Source organism: Nuphar pumila, chromosome 6 (genome assembly GCF_984573655.1).
Source record: "Nuphar pumila chromosome 6, dmNupPumi1.hap1.1, whole genome shotgun sequence".
Taxonomy (NCBI): domain Eukaryota; kingdom Viridiplantae; phylum Streptophyta; class Magnoliopsida; order Nymphaeales; family Nymphaeaceae; genus Nuphar; species Nuphar pumila.
Window position 1 is genome coordinate 22,792,875 of NC_143254.1, and position 18,742 is coordinate 22,811,616.

At 38.4% G+C, this 18,742-nt stretch overlaps 1 protein-coding gene across 2 annotated transcripts in view; it reads left to right on the top strand.

Moving 5' to 3' along the window:
- Positions 1-6,927: 6,927 nt before the first annotated feature.
- The window catches only part of LOC149834320 (protein STRUBBELIG-RECEPTOR FAMILY 6-like), a 50,106-nt gene continuing 38,291 nt past the window's right edge, over positions 6,928-18,742 (top strand). Inside the window, exons 1-10 of one of the 2 annotated variants that reach the window (XM_090011338.1) lie at positions 6,928-7,272; positions 7,865-8,000; positions 8,225-8,296; positions 8,392-8,457; positions 8,543-8,614; positions 8,731-8,802; positions 10,181-10,252; positions 10,337-10,402; positions 10,480-10,545; positions 10,737-11,014. In XM_090011338.1, coding sequence (XP_089867464.1) covers positions 7,191-7,272; positions 7,865-8,000; positions 8,225-8,296; positions 8,392-8,457; positions 8,543-8,614; positions 8,731-8,802; positions 10,181-10,252; positions 10,337-10,402; positions 10,480-10,545; positions 10,737-11,014 — 982 coding nt within the window. In that variant the 5' untranslated portion in view covers positions 6,928-7,190. The remainder of the gene's footprint in view (positions 7,273-7,864; positions 8,001-8,224; positions 8,297-8,391; positions 8,458-8,542; positions 8,615-8,730; positions 8,803-10,180; positions 10,253-10,336; positions 10,403-10,479; positions 10,546-10,736; positions 11,015-18,742) is intronic. The other variant, XM_090011339.1, reaches the window with a different exon arrangement.

An 18,742-nucleotide genomic window follows, 5' to 3' on the forward strand; every position in this document is an offset into this window, starting at 1 on the left:
ACAAATTGTCGCTAGCAGAAGGGTCCATGTGTGTACTGTCCCTTGACAAGAACGTGTCTGTACTGGATCAGCTGTGTTTTCATTGTTCAGCTTGGACAAGCAATCAAACACATCCTAAAAGAGTTATGATTTCATTAAAGCACAAATATTTGTGCGATCATATTACACCTTATCTTTTCACACAATTTTATGAGAAAGTCGTCGAGTCTTCCTCAGCGATAAATGGGAGTGGACCAACTGAGGCTCAGCCTGGTTGGTAGGAGCTGTCAATGCACGTCACCTTGTGGTGGGATGATGCATGTTCAAACCCCACTGGTACGTTGAATAATAATTGGTGGGGTCTGCCTAACCGGCCTTTCAAAACTATGGCATAAGAAAGAAAAATCAAATTGAGGGGTGCTATTTGGAGAGCAGATCAAATGATAAAGAGGCATTTCTGAACGTTATCCACTCTTTTTTCTTTTGGAGGCAGACCTCTATCCGTTATACAACTATACCATTGGGTTTTGAACCTGCAACATCCCAACACAAGGTGTCGTGTACTAGCTGCTCCTACCAGACAAGCAGAGCCCCCATTGATAAACGTTTGCATCACCTAACCACATCTCCTGCAATTGTGATGACTACGACCCATATTTATTATTTTATACATGTTGTGGCCTAAAAAATACAAAAATATTATTTTAATGGTTTTAACATGTGTCACATTCTGATTGACACGAAAATACTTTTTAATTATTTTTTAGCCGATCCAGAATGATTCACTTAAGAATCGGTATCGGCTTGGCCAAATGATTCACATTGTGAGTAGGGGTGTCAACGGGCCTGGTTTATCCAGGCCCAACCTGAACCAAACCCTGTAGATTTTGGGTATGGTGATAAATAAGAATACCCGATTAAGAATCGGGTCCGGACCCGAAGGTCTGATTAATACATGGACCCGTAATAGTTTGTGAATTTTTATACCAGACCTAGACCTGACGTGAGTTCCGATTAAGACCCACAATTTTTCAATGTAAAAATGATAAAAAAAAAAAATATGATTTTACCGGGTTTGGTTCATGTAGTTAATATGATTTTTCTTATAGTGGAATCGATTAGACTTGGATCCAGACCCGATACCATACCCAAAAATCTGGTCTAAGTCTGGTTCCACCTGGGTATAAACCAAACCCGACCCCTTGACACCCCTAATTGTGACCAATGTTCCATTTAAACCAACAAATGAAAAGATATTTACTACTTGACACAACCTATTTATTTGACTACCTCAATGGAATATTATAACGGTTATTGCAATTTTTATTTCTTTTTTCTTTGAGTTTTTATATTTAGTCGGAACGTTGTTTTTCATGTGATAATTAGGAATTAGATGTTCAATTTAAAGTTTAAAGAAATTATTTGAATTTATACAATATTCAAATTCCTTAATATTAAGGTTTATGAAAAACTAATTGTAAAAATAAATATTAAAAATTAATGTAAAAAGATTTTTCTTTTGATGATGAGGAACCCTTGCCCAAGTGATGTAAACCCGTCCCAAGTGGGGTTGGCCTAGTGGGATGGGGCCTTGGCTGCTAGACGTGCAGTCAAGATTCGATTCCCATGGGCGTCAAATCCAAAAAAAAAAATTATACAAGTTAAAAAAGCGTATGATTGCTCGGCTGGTTGCTTGGGTTTGTTTGTAACCAACAGATCAAGGATCCCATTCTCACAATGAACCTCTTATAAAATGTTTTTTTTTTTAACAAGCCAGATCATGGCTTGTAGTAAACAAGCCGACCCAAATGATCCATGTTCGGTTCGTTCAGCCCTAATTTTACATAGGCGTAGTACTTTTGTATAGTATAGGAGTGTCAATGGGTCATGTATGATTTAATCCAGACTCTATTGAATCCAATAGGGATAGGGTTTGGTAGCAAAAGAGTGGTTTGGTTAATTATTTGAGTTGGACCCATGAGGTCCGACTAGCGTATGGAGCTGGGTATGATTTATAAAAATCTCATGCCAGATCCAGGTTCAACCGAGTGCCAATTAAGATTTGTAATTTTTTAATGCAAAAAAAAATAGAAAATTTATTATGCCAGACTTGGTTTATGCAATCCTTATAAGAACAGGGTTTGATTTTCCTATGACAGATCCAATTAGATTTGGGTCTAAATTTGGTACCAGTGCCTCGGAGTTGGATCAAGTTTTGGACCCACCTGAGTAACAAAAGTCCGACCCATTGATACCCCCAGTATAATGGGATCTACTAGCTATCTTGGATGCCAAACAGAACCAACATGATTCCACCCATCCCATATGTCATCTGCAACATCATACCCCACATCAGAACTTATTACTGCAAGTTGTTTTAATCAAATCTAACCCCATAGATGTCTTATAAATGTTCATTTAGTGAATATCAACATTTGAATCATTCAAATCCAATCTGTGTGTGAGAATTTTTGGCTATTCAAAAATCAACAATTGTAAAAATGTCAACACTTTTTAATTTAAAAAAATCATATCTTTTGCAAGAAACATGTATCAAATTTGATCATGCTGAAGCCATATGTGGGGGTTAGATTAGATTAGAAAAACTCATCAGAAGGGGTATGACGACAGGATGAGTCGAACTGAATTTCAAGCAGGACAGCGTCATTGTGTTGACTGAAAATATTTATAGGAATAATATACGGTAGTTTTGTATAATAATATGGTACTGTACTACACGCTCTTGTTTGTATATATCTAATTACCAATTGTGTTTAGCATATGTTATTTACTATGTTCCAATGTTTTATCATGTCCAATACACAAGAGCTCACAATTTGATTAAAATAAAGGTGATTTAAAAAGGATATAAAACTTTGAGTCAACTTTAACATATATAATTAATAAATAAAATATGTTAAAAATAATCCAATGGTTAGATTTTATTTTTTGGAGCTTAAATTTATGTAAATCTATGTATACCATCATAAAATGATCGTATTATACAGCAAAAATAACATATTTTTTAAATTACACTATAATTTTTGAAATCCTCCTGATGTTCAAAATTGTAAATATTTATATGCAAAAGGATCATTTTATCAATTTTTCTCTAGATATGTGAATTTTCTCTCAAACATGTGCACATGTATTTCATCCAAGATTTTTGACAGATTTTGTCACTGATTTTTAATCCAAAAATGAAAGACTTCAGAAAAAATATAAAAAAAATAAAGAAACTAGACATAAATATCTTTTCAATGACACTTGATTTGCTGAAAAATGATGAACTAACACTGAGATACGACCCTGATAGCATTCCTAAAATAAAAGATGAAATTACATGATTATGCCCATCTTAATTGTTCTATACTATTTTTTAGCTATTTATACCAAAAATTTTAAAAAAAAATAATAAAAAATATATATTCAAGCGTTAGCTTTCCAATGTTACCAAGATCACCTTGTTCTGATAAGCGATTGAAAGGAAACATCCTTTGGAAGATAAATTGTTTGGTTGTTTTGTCTGCAGAGCAAATTTTTGTTTCAATTTTAAAACTCAAAATTGAGAACCTTGTAAGGGTTTTTGGTTTAGACTCAAAATAGTAAAGTTATAAGTCTATATCTCAGTTTTCTAACGATTATAAAAACATACGGTTTTTATATCATATCAGAGAGATACAAATATAATAACAAAGACTGTTCTGCAGAAAATATGCAAATTTCCTCATATATATATATATATAAAGTTCCTCTTATATATACGGATTTCCTCCTCAACATATGAATTCTCTTATATATTCAAATTTTCTTTTATACATACAAATTTTCTCCCAAATATATGTAGAGTTCCTCTCATATATGCGAATTTTCTTCTAAATACATATGAAGTTTCTCATATATACATGAATTTCACATGTTTAAGAGGAAATCCATATATATATAATAGGAAGTTCACATATATTTAAGAGAAATATTGTATGTTTAGAAAAAAATCCTCATATATATAAAGAAATTCATAGTTTTATAAGAAAATTCACATATATAAGAGGAATTATATATATATATATATGTGTGTGTGTGAGAGAGAGAGAGAGAAAATCTGCATATATATGAGAAAATTCATATTTTTATATAAAATAGTTTTTATTTTTAGATCTATATTTCTTTTTTGAGTTCTAAGACCAAAATAAAAATATGATATACAGACAAGAATAACTAAACAGTTTATCTCACAGATGATGTTTCTTCCTAACCGCTTATCAAAAAAAGGTGATCTTGGTGGAGTTGAAAAGCTAATACCTTGATTTATTTTTATCTTTTTTTATTATTTTTCAAATTTCTGGCATAGGTAGTTAGAAAATAGTATAGGCATAGTTGCGCTTATTAATCTCTCCTATTTTAAGAATGTTGTCAGGAGTATATCTCAACATTGATTCATCATTTTTTAGTGAATCATGTATCGTTGAAATGATATTTTTGTCTAGTTTTTTTTATATGTTTTTTCAAATTTTTTATTTTCTGTGTTAAAAATAAGTGTCATTAATTTTTAATGCAATACTTGAAAATATATTTGAAAGAAAATTTGCATATCTCAAGAAAATTTGCATAGGTGAAGGTTAAAATGATCATTTTACAATAGAATATTTGTAGTTTTGGTCATTGATTTTGATAAATTGTGAAATTTTTAAGAAAAGGCATCATTTTTATTAGGGTTATTTTTTCTTAAAAGTGCATATATATATATATATATATAGAGAGAGAGAGAGAGAGAGAGAGAGATGTTGAGGCCTTGCCAACCACCACAATACTGGCTGAATCCTACGTGGATCTTACAGATGACCAGAAATACCCTCAAAGCCATCTTTTCAGCCTCTCGGGTCAGACCCGGAACCGAGTTTACCCTTTTGGATTTCACCGGGAATCATTAGGGATGGCAGTGGACCGGGGGAAAGCGGGGCCCCGCCTCGCCCCATTTGGACCGGGGATGAAGGGTATGAAACGGGGATGGAGGCGGGGACGAAGGTTAAAATCCATCCCCGTCCGGGGGTGGAGGCGGGGATGGACTGGCACGTTCCCCCGCCCCGCCCCATCCCCGCCCCGGCCCCGCCCCGGTCCATCCCCGCTCCGGCCCCGGCCCATCCCCGTCCCGGCCCCGCCCCATCCCCGCCCCCAACCCTTTATATTTTTACTGTTTACTAACCCTAATTTCCTAACCCTGGAGCCGCCGAGCCGGGCCGTCGCCTCTTCCCCTTCCCCATCCGCATTATCATTGTAGCCGGGCCGTCGCCGACCACCGTTGGCCATCGCAGGGGGAGGCCTCCACCGTTGGCCGTCGCAGGGCCGTCGCCGATCTCCGACTCGTCCTCGGCGACGCTTGGGTGCGAATGCACACCAAGAAGCTTCGGCAATACGTCGCTAACTACGAGCGCATGGCGTGGAGTGAGGTCGTGGCGGCCATGGCGGAGATGCCGGTGGTGATCGATGCCGAAAGCGCGAGGCGGGCTTTCAGGCGGTTCAACTCCGCCTTCCCGGAGGCATACCGGGCGCAGACTGCGTCGATCGTGGTGGAGGACATGAAATGGGGATGAAGGCGGAAACGGGGACGGGGCGGGGACAGGGACGGGGCGGGGGTGGAGGACATGAAACGGGGATGAAGGCGGCGGGGGTGGAGGATAAAATCCATCCCCGCCGCGAAGGCGGGGCGGGGGTGGAGGATAAAATTTTGAGGCGGGGCGGGGGTGGAAACCTTGTCCCCCGCCCCGCCCCACTGCCATCCCTAGGAATCATCCCAAAAGGTGCGTTTGGGTGTCAAAAAAGGAGCTTCATGATCGGAGCTTCTCAAGTCTGACCCTTTGTTTGACGGGTCTAAGAAATCCACGTGTTTCAACGGGAGGTTGTAGGGGCCACAGAAATGCATGGGGCCCGTGGAAACCCCTGACTTTCTGTGGCACAAAAACATGCCCTGCATGTCCAATGATAGGCCCTTTGGGTTTGACACAGTTGAGATTTGGATCGGATCTATCATCATTTGCTGATTCGGGATACTGTCGAGGGTGGGTGGAGGTTGTTTGGGGCAACGGAGAATGACAAAGGATCCAGATGTAAGCAGCGGTGATGACGGTCACAAGGAGAGGATCCAGACGTGACAGCCTCTTCTCTTCCCGTGTTGTCATTCAACTCTTTCTCTCTCTCTCTCGACAAAAATTCCGCCGATAGACGTGTCTCTAGAAAATAAATACATAAATAAAATGGTCACCTGACGGACGTTTAGAACAGAAAACGAAATAGTCAATGTTCACAAGGACACGAAGACACGTGATGCGAGCCTCACTTGAAAGTTTGACATTCTTTTTTGACAATATAAGATACAAGGATTACAGTTTTTTTGTTTCTATATTTTTAATCAATAAAGATTTTTTTTTTAATTTGTTAACAGTATTGCAACACATACTAAAAAATATTAAAGCAAAATCTATGCGTGTCGTGTCCGTGTGACCCTCGCTGTGCGACGCTGCTCTGCAATCCACTTTGAACATGGCGGAATGCAGGTGGCACAGCTAAGATCGCAAGAGAGCGCGGCACGATCGTTGCGCGTTGAGACGCACCAAAAGAAAAGAACGAGAGAGCTTTTTCGAAAAGCAGGAAAATCACGCACGTCCAGAGTGAATCGTATCTTTCCCGCAGAGGAAATGAAAATTTACGAAGGAAAGCAAGAACCCCGAAAATTCCAAACGCAACTTGTCAAGTTGTATGCTCCACACGGATAAATGGGAGACAGCGAGAGGTCACAAGGCAAGCCCGGTAAACTTTCTGCTGGGGAAAGAGATTCAGCTGTTTCCACGATCAGTCCAACGTTTTCATTATTACATTCAACCACCTTCTTTTTATTGTTTTTGCATTCTACTTGCAGTCTTCTGGTCTCGGGGGGAAATGCTGAGACTGACTGATGAGTGAGAACACAAAGACTATCTCATCTTTTCAACTCCATTTATTTTCTGAGTTCTTCTTTTCCTTGTCTTCTGTCTCTCCTTTCTGACTTTGTTACCGCCGTTAGTTTGGCATTGGGAGAGGGAGAAAGAGAGGTGGTGGGGACAAAGCAAATTCTGGTTCTTCATTCAGTCGCTTGTGAAGATTTCGGTTCTGTACGTTGTTTTATGTAAGGTTGTGGCGAGGGGAAGAGGGGGAGAAGGGGAGAAGAGGAGGAGGAAATGTGGAGGTTTCTCACTCTACTCGTCTGCGTCTTGGCGTGGAATCTGGATTTCGTTCGTAGTGAGACAAATCAGTCTGATGGTGAGGCGTCGATTTTCTTGTTACCCACCTCAGCGGAACTCTGTGTGTGTGTGTGTGTGTATGTGTGTATGTGTGTGTGTGTGTAAAGGTTCGAAAGGACTTGTATATATGTCTTTGTTCAAAATTACTACTTTTCTCTCGCTAGGATGAATGCATGGGTGTGATTCTGGTTCCTTGGTTCGAAGAGATTACTTTGGACTGTTTGGTTGGTTGGTTTAGCAGAAAAATTATGATCATTGAAAATTCGAGAAAAAAAGAGTGGACACAAGACAAGAGGTTCCCATGTGAATTGGGCATCGCATGTGATTTTTTCTGGAGTGACATTGCGAGAGAGACCACGACGTTGAAATAACCATCGTTTCTTCCTTCAATTTTTTTTTTCTCTGTACGCATTAAAAATGAAAATTTTGATTGTTTTCAGAAAGTGGGGCTTGATTAAATTTTTAGAAGAAAACCTGATTGTTGGCCATGTTCATGGTTGGATGATCCTACTCTGTTTTCTTTCTAAATCAAAGAGCTAAGATTATTTCCTTTGAGTGATTTTGTTTATTTATTCATTTATTCATATATTTATGTGTCATGTTTCATGCAGTCTTTGCTCTCAACACTTTGTATAACAACCTAGGCCATCCCTCTCAGTTAAGTGGATGGAGTTCTAGCGAAGAAGGCGATCCCTGTGCTCAATCTTGGTTCGGCGTCACCTGCTCTGGATCTTCGGTTACAGAAATGTAAACAATCCGTACTAGAACTTCCAATAACTTTCCTCTATTCCTTTCTTAGTTTCAAGGTCTTATTCGTGGGCAAGATTTCTGCTTAGAACCAAATTTTCCATAAAGAAATTTAAGGAGCCGTCATGTTTAGTATTTATGTGTCTTTTGAATGTATAACGATCTATTGGATGCAAAGGACTAGCTGCATATCGTGTCTATTCTGTTTATTTGAGTTTGAGCAGCAAACTATCTGGTCTTGGACTAAACGGGTTGATGAGCTACAATCTCGACACTTTGAAGTCTGTGATTAACTTGTGAGCCTCTCTACCTTCAGTTCTCAAGTTTTCATTCCATGTTTGGTGAGGGTCTTTATGCTCAAGTGTAAATTTGATGGCGCGTTATCATGCAGGGACTTGAGCAACAACAATCTCAGCGGCCAAATACCTTATCAACTTCCCCCGAATTCTCAGCAACTGTAAGTTGAATATAGTGGTTTGTAATTTCCAGAGCCAAGTGTTGATGCAATTGTTTGAGTTGTTTCTGTCACCATTGTTGCGTAGAAATCTTGCTGGGAATGGTCTTACTGGAGGTATCCCGTACTCGGTTTCACAATTGACTAATCTTACATACTTGTAAGTGGCATTCTTGTTGTTCCCTTTTTCTTTTCTTCCCTTTTTATGTGTGGGATCTGTTTTCCTTGCACTGTGAATAAGATAATACATATATTGGAGCTTCTGGATGTCTGCAGAAATCTTAGCCATAATCAACTTCAAAATCAATTGGAGGACATTTTTGGACAACTTGCAAAACTCACCACGTTGTAAGTTGAATCTTCTCTTCTTCTTTTTCTCATTCGAGAAGCACGCCAAATGGCCAACTGGTTTGGCTCCCACAGAGGAAATCATCTTTGCTGCTTCTTATAAGGCAGTTTCATCTGTGGATTTGTTTTTATCTTATTGCCTTCTTGAATGGTTATGGTCCTTGATTTGTCTTGGATATTTTTTTTTTCACTTTACCGTTCATGAGTCCCATGGTTCTGTTTGATGCAATGGGAGAATCGGTTTAATTGCTTGATAGAATCTCACCTTTCATTTTTGCATGGAACTAAGGACTTTATTTCTTCATGGGCTTAAAAGACTAACTCAGATTCTTTATTTCCTTACAAGCATAAAGATCAGTTTGAATAATAATGAGCTTGTAGGGCGGTCTTTTCCTGTAACTGTAATAAAAGTTATACGTGGAGGCTTCCTACAACTGTAATCCTTTCCTTTCTATATATGCTCACAGTTGTCTGTTTCCACGAATTATTCAAGCAAATGTCTGAGACCATGGAGTAGGCCTGGACCCCTTGTTAACTTAATTCATGGAAGGAGTTGGTTGCCGGATGTCCACTATGAACTGATGAAGACTGTTTGCATCATTGGATGTGTTAGCATCACCCTCCTGGCCTTCATCATCTGATGTACTCCCTGTTTCCATAGCTGATAGTAGATTTGTCCTGCTACCTCAAACAGTTTGACACTGTACACACGCCAATGTTCTGCATTTTCTGGACTCAACCAACCTAAGAAATACCAGCACCATTTTGTATAAACCACTCAATCTAGTCCAAATTTGGGTCATTCCATGCAGCCCACAGTCAATTTGTCACCAATATGGATCTTGGAGCTATCTTGGTAAGGTTTTTCTGGGGAGAGTTTAAAAATAAGTGCTTTTTTTCTTGGGACAATCTTGAGGATTTATTTTAAAATATTTAATAATGACAAAACAAAATTTCAATAATTAAATAACATAGAACCTGTGTTTTTGAGAAAATATCACAAAATTATTGCATTATGACATGCTGAATTTGATTTTCTTTTATAATCTTTTTGTGATATTTTCATCCTTTCCAAAATATCCTTAAGAAATACACACACATACTCTCACACATACATATATATTACAAAGTTTTGTGATAATACATCAATACAAAGCTAGTGTTAGATTTTGTGATTATGCTGCAAAGCCAACCTGGTGTTCTAAAATTTAAATCATGGATCATTGATAAAAGACACAGTTTTACCTGTTACAGATGCGTTTGTGAAGAAATTATTCTTTCATCCCAGAGACCATGCATTTACGTCATGCCCTTAATGTTTTGACTCAAGTTCATTACTGTTTATGCTACACTAGCGGTTACACTGGTTGTGTTTCAGGGATTTATCTTTCAATTATTTTTCTGGCAAACTTCCATCTAGCTTCAGCTCCCTTTCAAAACTTACTACACTGTGAGTAAATTCCCAAAGCGAAATGGCCATTTCTGTTTCCCTGTTGGTCATGTTAACATAATATTGTTATTTTTCATCTCACAGTTACCTGCAAAGCAACCAGTTGACAGGTTCTATTGATGTCCTTACCTACCTTCCCCTAGAAAACTTGTAAGTCGAGGTTGTATTCTGAGCATTAAACACAACATAGGGCTATGCAATTTCACATACATTTGTTTTGGTTTCAGGAATGTTGCAAACAACAATTTCACTGGTTCAATACCCACAAAGTTATTAAATATCAGAAACTTCATGTAAGTATTTAATAGTCATACACAACTTTATCTCGGCTAAAAGCAACTTGAAAAGCTCCTCTAAATTGATGTATTTTAGTAGCTTCCATGTAAACTTTTTGCTCTGCAGAGTAATTATCGAGATGTACTGAAGCTATTACCAGGAAAAAAATACTGATGTACTGAACCTATCACTCATGAAATTTTTGCAGAGCAGATGGTAATTCTTGGGATCCATGGCAGGTACTGCCATCACCACCTGTCAGAAGTGGTGATAATACTGGACCGAAGAGGAAATCAGGTCTTAGTGGTGGAGGTGTAGCTGGAATAGTAATAACCTTTTTAGTTCTTGGAGGGGTTCTAGCATTCTTTCTATTGAAGAGGAGATCTAGGAGCTCCTCTGATGAAGAAAAGCGTAATGAGGATCAACCTTTTAGCCTTCTGTCATCAAACTATATTACAGGCAATCAAATACATGCCTCTATATTTGGTTCGTATTTGGAAAATTTCGTTGTTATTATCTAATGCTATTGACTTCTATGGTTATGTACTGCATTAGTTGTATGTGGTGTTCATCTAATGTACTTTTTATGAGTTATGTCTTTATGTAAGCATTAGATTGTTAAAGGTTGCATATTCTGCTTGTGCCTCCTACAAGAACAAAGCTTGGGAGTGTTTGTGGCATGTTTTGGGAGAAGTAGGTTAGAATTTTATCAATCCTAATCTTATCTCACCAATGTTTTGTAACGAAATGGTGATCTTCAAATATCACCACCAAAGTCCACCAAATAGATACACAAGTGGACAATCAACAAGAGGAAGCTCACTATGGAGTCTGCAGACAAAACCCACACAAGGGTAAAAATAATAATATTTTATTAACATGAGAATGTAAGAATTGATACTTACAATGAGAGGAGTCATCCCCTTTTATATACAACAAGAGAGGGTCATAGAGCCGTTGGACTAGTTCCAGTGGCTCCTAGTTCAATGGCTCTATGCCTTCTAGTCAACACCATGATGACTAGGTCAAAAAGAAGAATAAGAATAAATATACAAAAAAAGGCATTTATAAAAATATATATGTACATAATATATATATATATATGTGTATATATATATTTCCTACATATATACATTTTAATACTTCCCCTCAAACTTACAGTATGATAACTGAAAGTTTACCTAAGAGAAAGTGAAAACGAGGAGCCGCAAGAGGTTTGGTGAAGAAGTTTGCCAATTGGTACTGCTAAAATATGTTATATATATATATATATATATATATATATATTCCCTTTGTAATACCCACTAGGGGTAAAATAATCATTTTACTATTTCATGCACAATATACTCTTTTTTACTTCTTTTCTTTTTCCTTTTTCCTTTTCTTACCTTGGGAAGGCCCCTTTAAGGGACGTTGGAGCTTCCAACGGTCACATTTATGACCGTTGGAAGGGCTCCAACGTCCCTTAGGAGCCCTTCCAAGGGCCTTCTCTTTTGCCTATAAATAAAGGGGTTCTCCCCCATGTAAAGTATGCTTCCTTTGAAGCCTCTCTTGAGTGGAATATAGTTTTTCCTCCTCTTGTGTGTTTTGCCACTTTTGTGGTTTGGTGTAATCTTGCCCGATAGTAGCTACGTGTGTATGTGTGTGCTTTCTTGTTTGGCCTTGGAGATATCACTTTTTCTTATTCGGCACCTCATTACATGGTATCAGAGCTCGGTTGTGAAAGCTTGATTGAATCCTCTCTTGTCAAGTAATATCTCTCTCTCTTGCTTTCAAGCTCTTTTTTTATAAATGGCCGATAAGGATGCCAAAATCGACCTCTCATTCAAATTGAATGGGACCAACTATCGTATGTGGGCGGCCGCTATGGAAAATAACCTCAAAGGTAAAAAACTTTGGGGTTATATGTGTGGAACTATTCCCGAACCACAATTGAAATTATTCAAGTTTGAAGGCAATGAGGAAAAAGCATTCAATGAAGAAGAAAAAGAGAAAGCCATTCTTGGCTTCTCTTCAAAAATGGAAGATTGGGAAAGTGAGCATGCTAAAATTTTAGCATGGTTCATGAATAATGTTGAATTAAAAATTTGTGCAAACCTAGCAAAGTTCAAGAAGGCCAATGAAACTTGGTTCTTTATGAATGACATGTACACTCAAAGAGACCTTGCTAGACATTTCTTCCTACAAGAAAAAGTAAGAGAAACCAAGCAAGGTGATATGAGTATTAGGGACTATTATAGTGCCCTATCTTCTTTATGGGATGAACTTGTTCTTCTCGAACCGCAATGGAAAGGTAGTGCTATTGCCATGAGGTAAGAGCAAATGAAAAAAGAAAGATTCTTCCAATTTATTCATGGGCTTCGTCCCGAGTTTGAGCAACTAAGAGGATCCCTTCTTCATAGGGCTTCTAACCCTTTAAGTGACATTTTGGCCGATTTATGTTAAGAAGAGACTCGTTTGGCCTTGAAAAGAGATGTTGATGAAGTTCATGCCATGTCTAGACCCGACAACAATGTAAGACCATATAAACCACTCCATTTTTTAAAATATAATGGTGGTGAAGGAAGAAAAATTATTTGTCATAATTGTAATGAACCGGGTCATATTCGTCCGGATTGCCCAAGTTTAAGAAGAAGGTGGCTTCTGTTGGGGAAATTCCTCCAAACACAAATGAAGATTCAAAGAAAGATGGAGACATAAAGGAGTCCATCGCTCATCTTACTGAAACTCTACAACAATTCATAAAGATGAACTCCTCTGCATCATCCTCTACACCTTCCACTTCCGGTGCCGTCATCTCGTCCTTTCTAGGTATGACCTCTTGGATTCTTGACTCGGGTGTCTCCTTTCATATAACTTTGAATGCATCACTTTTGTCAAAACCAAGTCTCAGTAAATTTAAATCATATGCTATGTCACATGGGTGCGGGTGCGACACGGGTGCGGTGCAATTTAAAAAAATTTGGACACAGGGACTCGGCTATATATATATATATATATATATATATATATATATATATATATATATATATATATATATATATATATATATATATATATATATATAACAATAAATTAATAATAAGATTGTAAATTTTAAAGCAAAATACATCTGAGGCAGGGATAGGAGGAGGGTTGCGGTAGGCCTGTGACAGCCAGCATAAAAACTTTGTCATATCCTATGAAAATGAACCAATATGAGAATTTCGTTGGGGCGTTCCCTACTGAGCGACGCGCTGTACTCTCTAGGCCCGGAGGCAGTGATAAATGTGCAAGGGTTGCTAGGTCGTCGCCCAGAAGCGACGCGTCACACCGGCGCCCGGGTGTGGTGTCAAATAGGCAAGGGTTCCCTCACTTTGTTGGACGGGTGGGGGTAAAGAAGTTAGTCCAAGACCATAAAATTAGGTTAGCCACTTGGAATATAGGGTCTTTAACTGGTAAGTTGGTAGAGTTAGTAGATGTTATGTGTAGGAGAAATATTGATATTTTATGTCTTCAAGAGACCAAATGGGTAGGTGAGAAAGCTAAAGTGATAGAACCTTGGGGATATAAGATTTGGTATACAGGAATAAATAGGAATAGGAATGGAGTAGGGATTGTTATGAGTCGTCAGTTTATAGATAATGTAGTTGAGGTCCGTAGGAAGGGTGATAGAATTTTACTTATTAAATTAGTATTAGGTACGGATATTATTAATATTATTAGTGTTTATGCACCTCAAGTAGGTTTAGATGATTCCATTAAGCATCAATTTTGGGAAGATTTAGATGGAGTAGTACAATAGACATCTTATGGAGAAAAGCTTTTCATCGGCGGTGACCTTAATGGACATGTAGGCATTAGTAGGGATGGATTTGAGAATATCCATGGAGGCTATGGTATAGGAGAAAGAAATGAAAGTGGAGAAAGGATTTTAGATTTTTGTTTGTCCTATGATATGATCTTAGCAAACACTTGGTTTAGGAAGAGGGAGTCTCACCTAGTAACATTTAAAAGTGGGGTTAATACGAGTCAGATAGATTTTTTCCTACTTAGAAAGAGAGATAGGGGTTGTTGCATCGATTGTAAGGTTATACCAGGAGAAAGTGTAGCTACACAACATAGAGTCTTAATTTTAGATCTTAGAATTAGACAATGCCGCAAAAGAGATAGACATAGGATAGATCCTAGAATTAAGTGGTGGGCACTGAAAGGAGCTAAACAAGGAATGTTTGTAGAGCAGGTAGTTAAGGAAGTTGATTGGTGTCTCGAGGAGGATTCAGAATCAATGTGGAATAAGATAGCGGGTGGTATGAGAAAAGTAGCTAAGGAGGTATTGGGTGAGTCTAAAGGCGGTGCACCACTAGGTAAGGATACATCATGGTGGAACGAGGATGTCAAATTAGCTATTAAGGTTAAAAGAGAGTGTTATAGAAATCTAAGTAAGAGTCGTGATAATGAGAATTTGGAGAAGTATATGATAGCAAAGAAGGAAGCTAAAAAAGTTGTTCGAAACGCGAGGGCTAAGGTATATAAGGAGGTTTATGACAAGTTGGATACCAAAGAAGGCGAGAAGGATATTTATAGGCTTGCAAAGATGAGAGATAGGAAATCGAAGGATTTGGGTATGGTTAGATGTATCAAAGATGAAACGCAAAGGGTTTTAGTCAAAGATGAGGAGATTAAGGAGAGATGGAAAGATTATTTTGATAAGCTATTTAATGATAGTCATGCTCAAGATCTTGGAGACTTCTCCATTCCTTTTCATGAGATAAATCGTGACTTCATGCGCAAGATTCAAAAGAAAGAAATTGCAGAGGCTTTGAAGAAAATGAAGTCAAGAAGGGCAGTTGGCCCAGATGGTATACCTATCGAGGCTTGGAAATGCTTGGGAGAGAAAGGTTTAGAATGGTTGACAAATCTTTTTAACTTGATTTGGCGAACAAATAAGATGCCTAATGAGTGGAGGAAGAGTACTTTGGTGCCTTTATATAAGAATAAGGGTGATATACAAGATTGCACAAACTATCGTGGTATAAAACTCATTAGTCATACTATGAAACTTTGGGAGAGAGTGATTGAGTCTAGGTTGAGGAAGGTTGTCATGATATCGGAGAATCAATTTGGTTTTATGCCTGGAAGATCAACTATGAAAGCTATACATCTTCTTAGACAACTTATTGAAAGATATAGAGAGAGGAACAAAGATTTGCATATGGTTTTTATTGATTTAGAGAAGGCATACGATAGAGTACCTAGGGACGTTCTCTGGTGGACAATGATGAAGAAAGGTGTTTCTCTCAAGTACATTAGTATAATTAAAGATATGTATGAAGGAGTAGTAACCAATGTCCGCACTTGTGGAGGGGTGACAACTAATTTTCCGATAACGGTTGGGTTACATCAAGGATCTGCTTTAAGCCCTTTCCTATTTGCGATAGTGATGGATGAGCTTACGAGATCAATTCAAGAAAATGTACCGTGGTGTATGTTGTTTGCTGATGATATTGTTTTGATTGATGAGTCTAGAGCTGGGGTTAATGCTAAGTTAGAATTATGGAGACAGACATTGGAAGCTAGAGGTTTTAAGTTGAGTAAGAGTAAGACTGAATATATGGAATGTCGGTTTAGTAAGCAACGAAGTAGTGATGGGAGTGTAGTGAAGCTTGGTGAGCAAGATATACCGGTGAATGATTATTTCAAATATTTGGGATCTATCATTCAAAAGTATGGAGAAATTGATGGAGATGTAAATCATAGGATAAAGGTTGGGTGGATGAAATGGAAAAGTGCTACTGGAGTGTTGTGCGATCGTAGAATGCCATTGCGGTTGAAGGGAAAGTTTTATAGGACGACTATTAGACCCGCTTTACTATATGGTACGGAATGTTGGGCTGCCAAGAGACATCATATTCAAAAAATGAGTGTAGCTGAGATGCGGATGCTTAGATGGATGTGTGGAAATACAATAAAAGATAAGATTCGGAACGAAGAGATACGTAAGAAGGTAGGTGTTGCACCCATTGAGAATAAGATGCGAGAGAATCGTTTACGGTGGTTTGGACATATTCGGCGAAGGCCTAATGATGCTCCAGTTAGAAGGTTGGAGAAATGGGAAAATATATTAGTTAAAAGAGGTAGGGGTAGGCCTAGGAAGACTTGGATGGAGATGATAGGAAAGGATATGAATGCTTTGAACCTCACCGAGGACATGGCGTTGGATAGAAATGATTGGAGGAAAAGGATTCATGTGGAAGACCCAAAATGAATTTCTTTTTTGGTTCATATCGCTGACCCCAATTGTTTTGGGATGAAGGCGTAGTTGTTGTTGTTGTTGTTGTTGTATACATCTGAGGCAGGGGCAGCCCCCTGCCAGAAAATAAAGTATGGCAGGAGCCTCCGCCCCCTGCCAAAAAACAAGAACGAGGCAGGGGGATCCGCCCCTTGCCGGAAAATAAGAACGAGGCAGGGGACAACCCCCTGCCGAAAAATAAAGTATGGCAGGGGCCTCCGCCCTCTGTCGAAAAAAAAGAACGAGACAGGGGGCTCCGCCCCCTGCCGAAAAACAAGGAGGAAGGGGGAGCCCATTGCTGGACGAAGAGGAAGAAGAACGAAAGAGGGAGGAGGCATACCTGAGACTGGTGGTTAGGGAAAAGGGTGGTTGGCGTCGCCTAGAGCTACGGTCGTCGGCGTGACTGCAGGGAATGAAGACCGGACGACTGGGGGGGAGGCAAAGATCGACAGGGTAAGCCCCTCCCCCTGTCGTAAACCCCTCTTTAGGGTTCGGCCCCGATGCAGGTAACATTTTGGATCTGGGTCAAGTCTGGATCCGAACTCGACCCGGATCCAAAATGAGTTTGAAAATGGACCTTTATAGACTCTGTCAAAGTTGACCGAGTCTATAAAGCGGACGGACTCGGTCCAGGTGCATTGACCGAGTCTGACACCTGTTGACCGAGTCCGCCCCGTGTTCGAAGCCGCACCCGTGTTGGGGCGTGTCGACGCGGGTGCGTCGCCTCCCTAGCCGAGTTCGTGTGACATAGATCATATGTTTCCACCGCCGATGGAACATCTTTAGATGTTAAAGGCATTGAAAACCTTGAGAAAACTTATGATCAAAACAAAGAATTTTTTGTTCCCAAAATACGAATTATTCCAAAACTTAATATAAATCTTTTTTCCGTTTCTCAAATTACCGATTTTGAATGTAATGTCTCTTTTTCACCAACCCATTGCTATATGCAGGATCTTCGGTCCGAGAAGCGGATTGGGCAAGGTCATAGAAGGAGGATCTTTATTATATGGATTTTTTGTCTTTGACATCCAAATCTTTTTGTAATCATGTTCAATCTAAAGATATTGAGACTTGGCACAAGAGACTTGGACATCCTAGTATCTCCAAGTTGTATCTCTTTCCTTTTTTGGAAAAAAATTGTAATACAAATACATTTACATGCAATGATTGTATTCTTAGAAAAATTCATTCGCTTCCATATTCGCATAATAATTTTGTTTCAAAAAGACCTTTTGAACTTGTGCATTCCAATGTATGGGAGCCGACACCCGTTATGTTCAAAGGAGGCTATTCTTACTGCGTTACCTTTATTGATGACTTTACTATATATACATGGGTATATATTATTAAAAACAAATTTGATGTCTTCACTAATTTTAAAGAATTTCATGTTATTCAAAATCAATTTCAAAACAATATAGCCATACTTAGATCCGATTCAGGAGGTGAGTACATGTCTAAAGAGTTTCAAAATTACCTCAAATTAAATGAAATCCTACACCAACAAAATTTTAAAACAATATAGCCATACATAGATCCGATTCGGGAGGTGAGTATATGTCTAAAGAGTTTCAAAATTACCTCAAATTAAATGAAATCCTACACCAACGATCTTGTCCTAAGACTCCACAACAAAATGGTTTTACGAAAAGAAAACATAGACATATAATTAAAACTACAAGAACACTTCTTATCTCTAAAAATATTCCTAAAAATTTTTGGGCCGAAGCTCTTCTTACCACAACATATCTTATAAATCGTTTGCCCTCCTCTTCTTTAAAAAATGTATCACCCTTTGAAAAATTATTCAAAATTACTCCAGATTTTAATAGACTAAGGATCTTTGGATGTAAATGCTTTGTGTTTGTTCAAGGACAAAACAAATTATCACCAAAAGCTCTTGAATGTGTGTTCATTGGCTATGGTGAAAATAAAAAAGG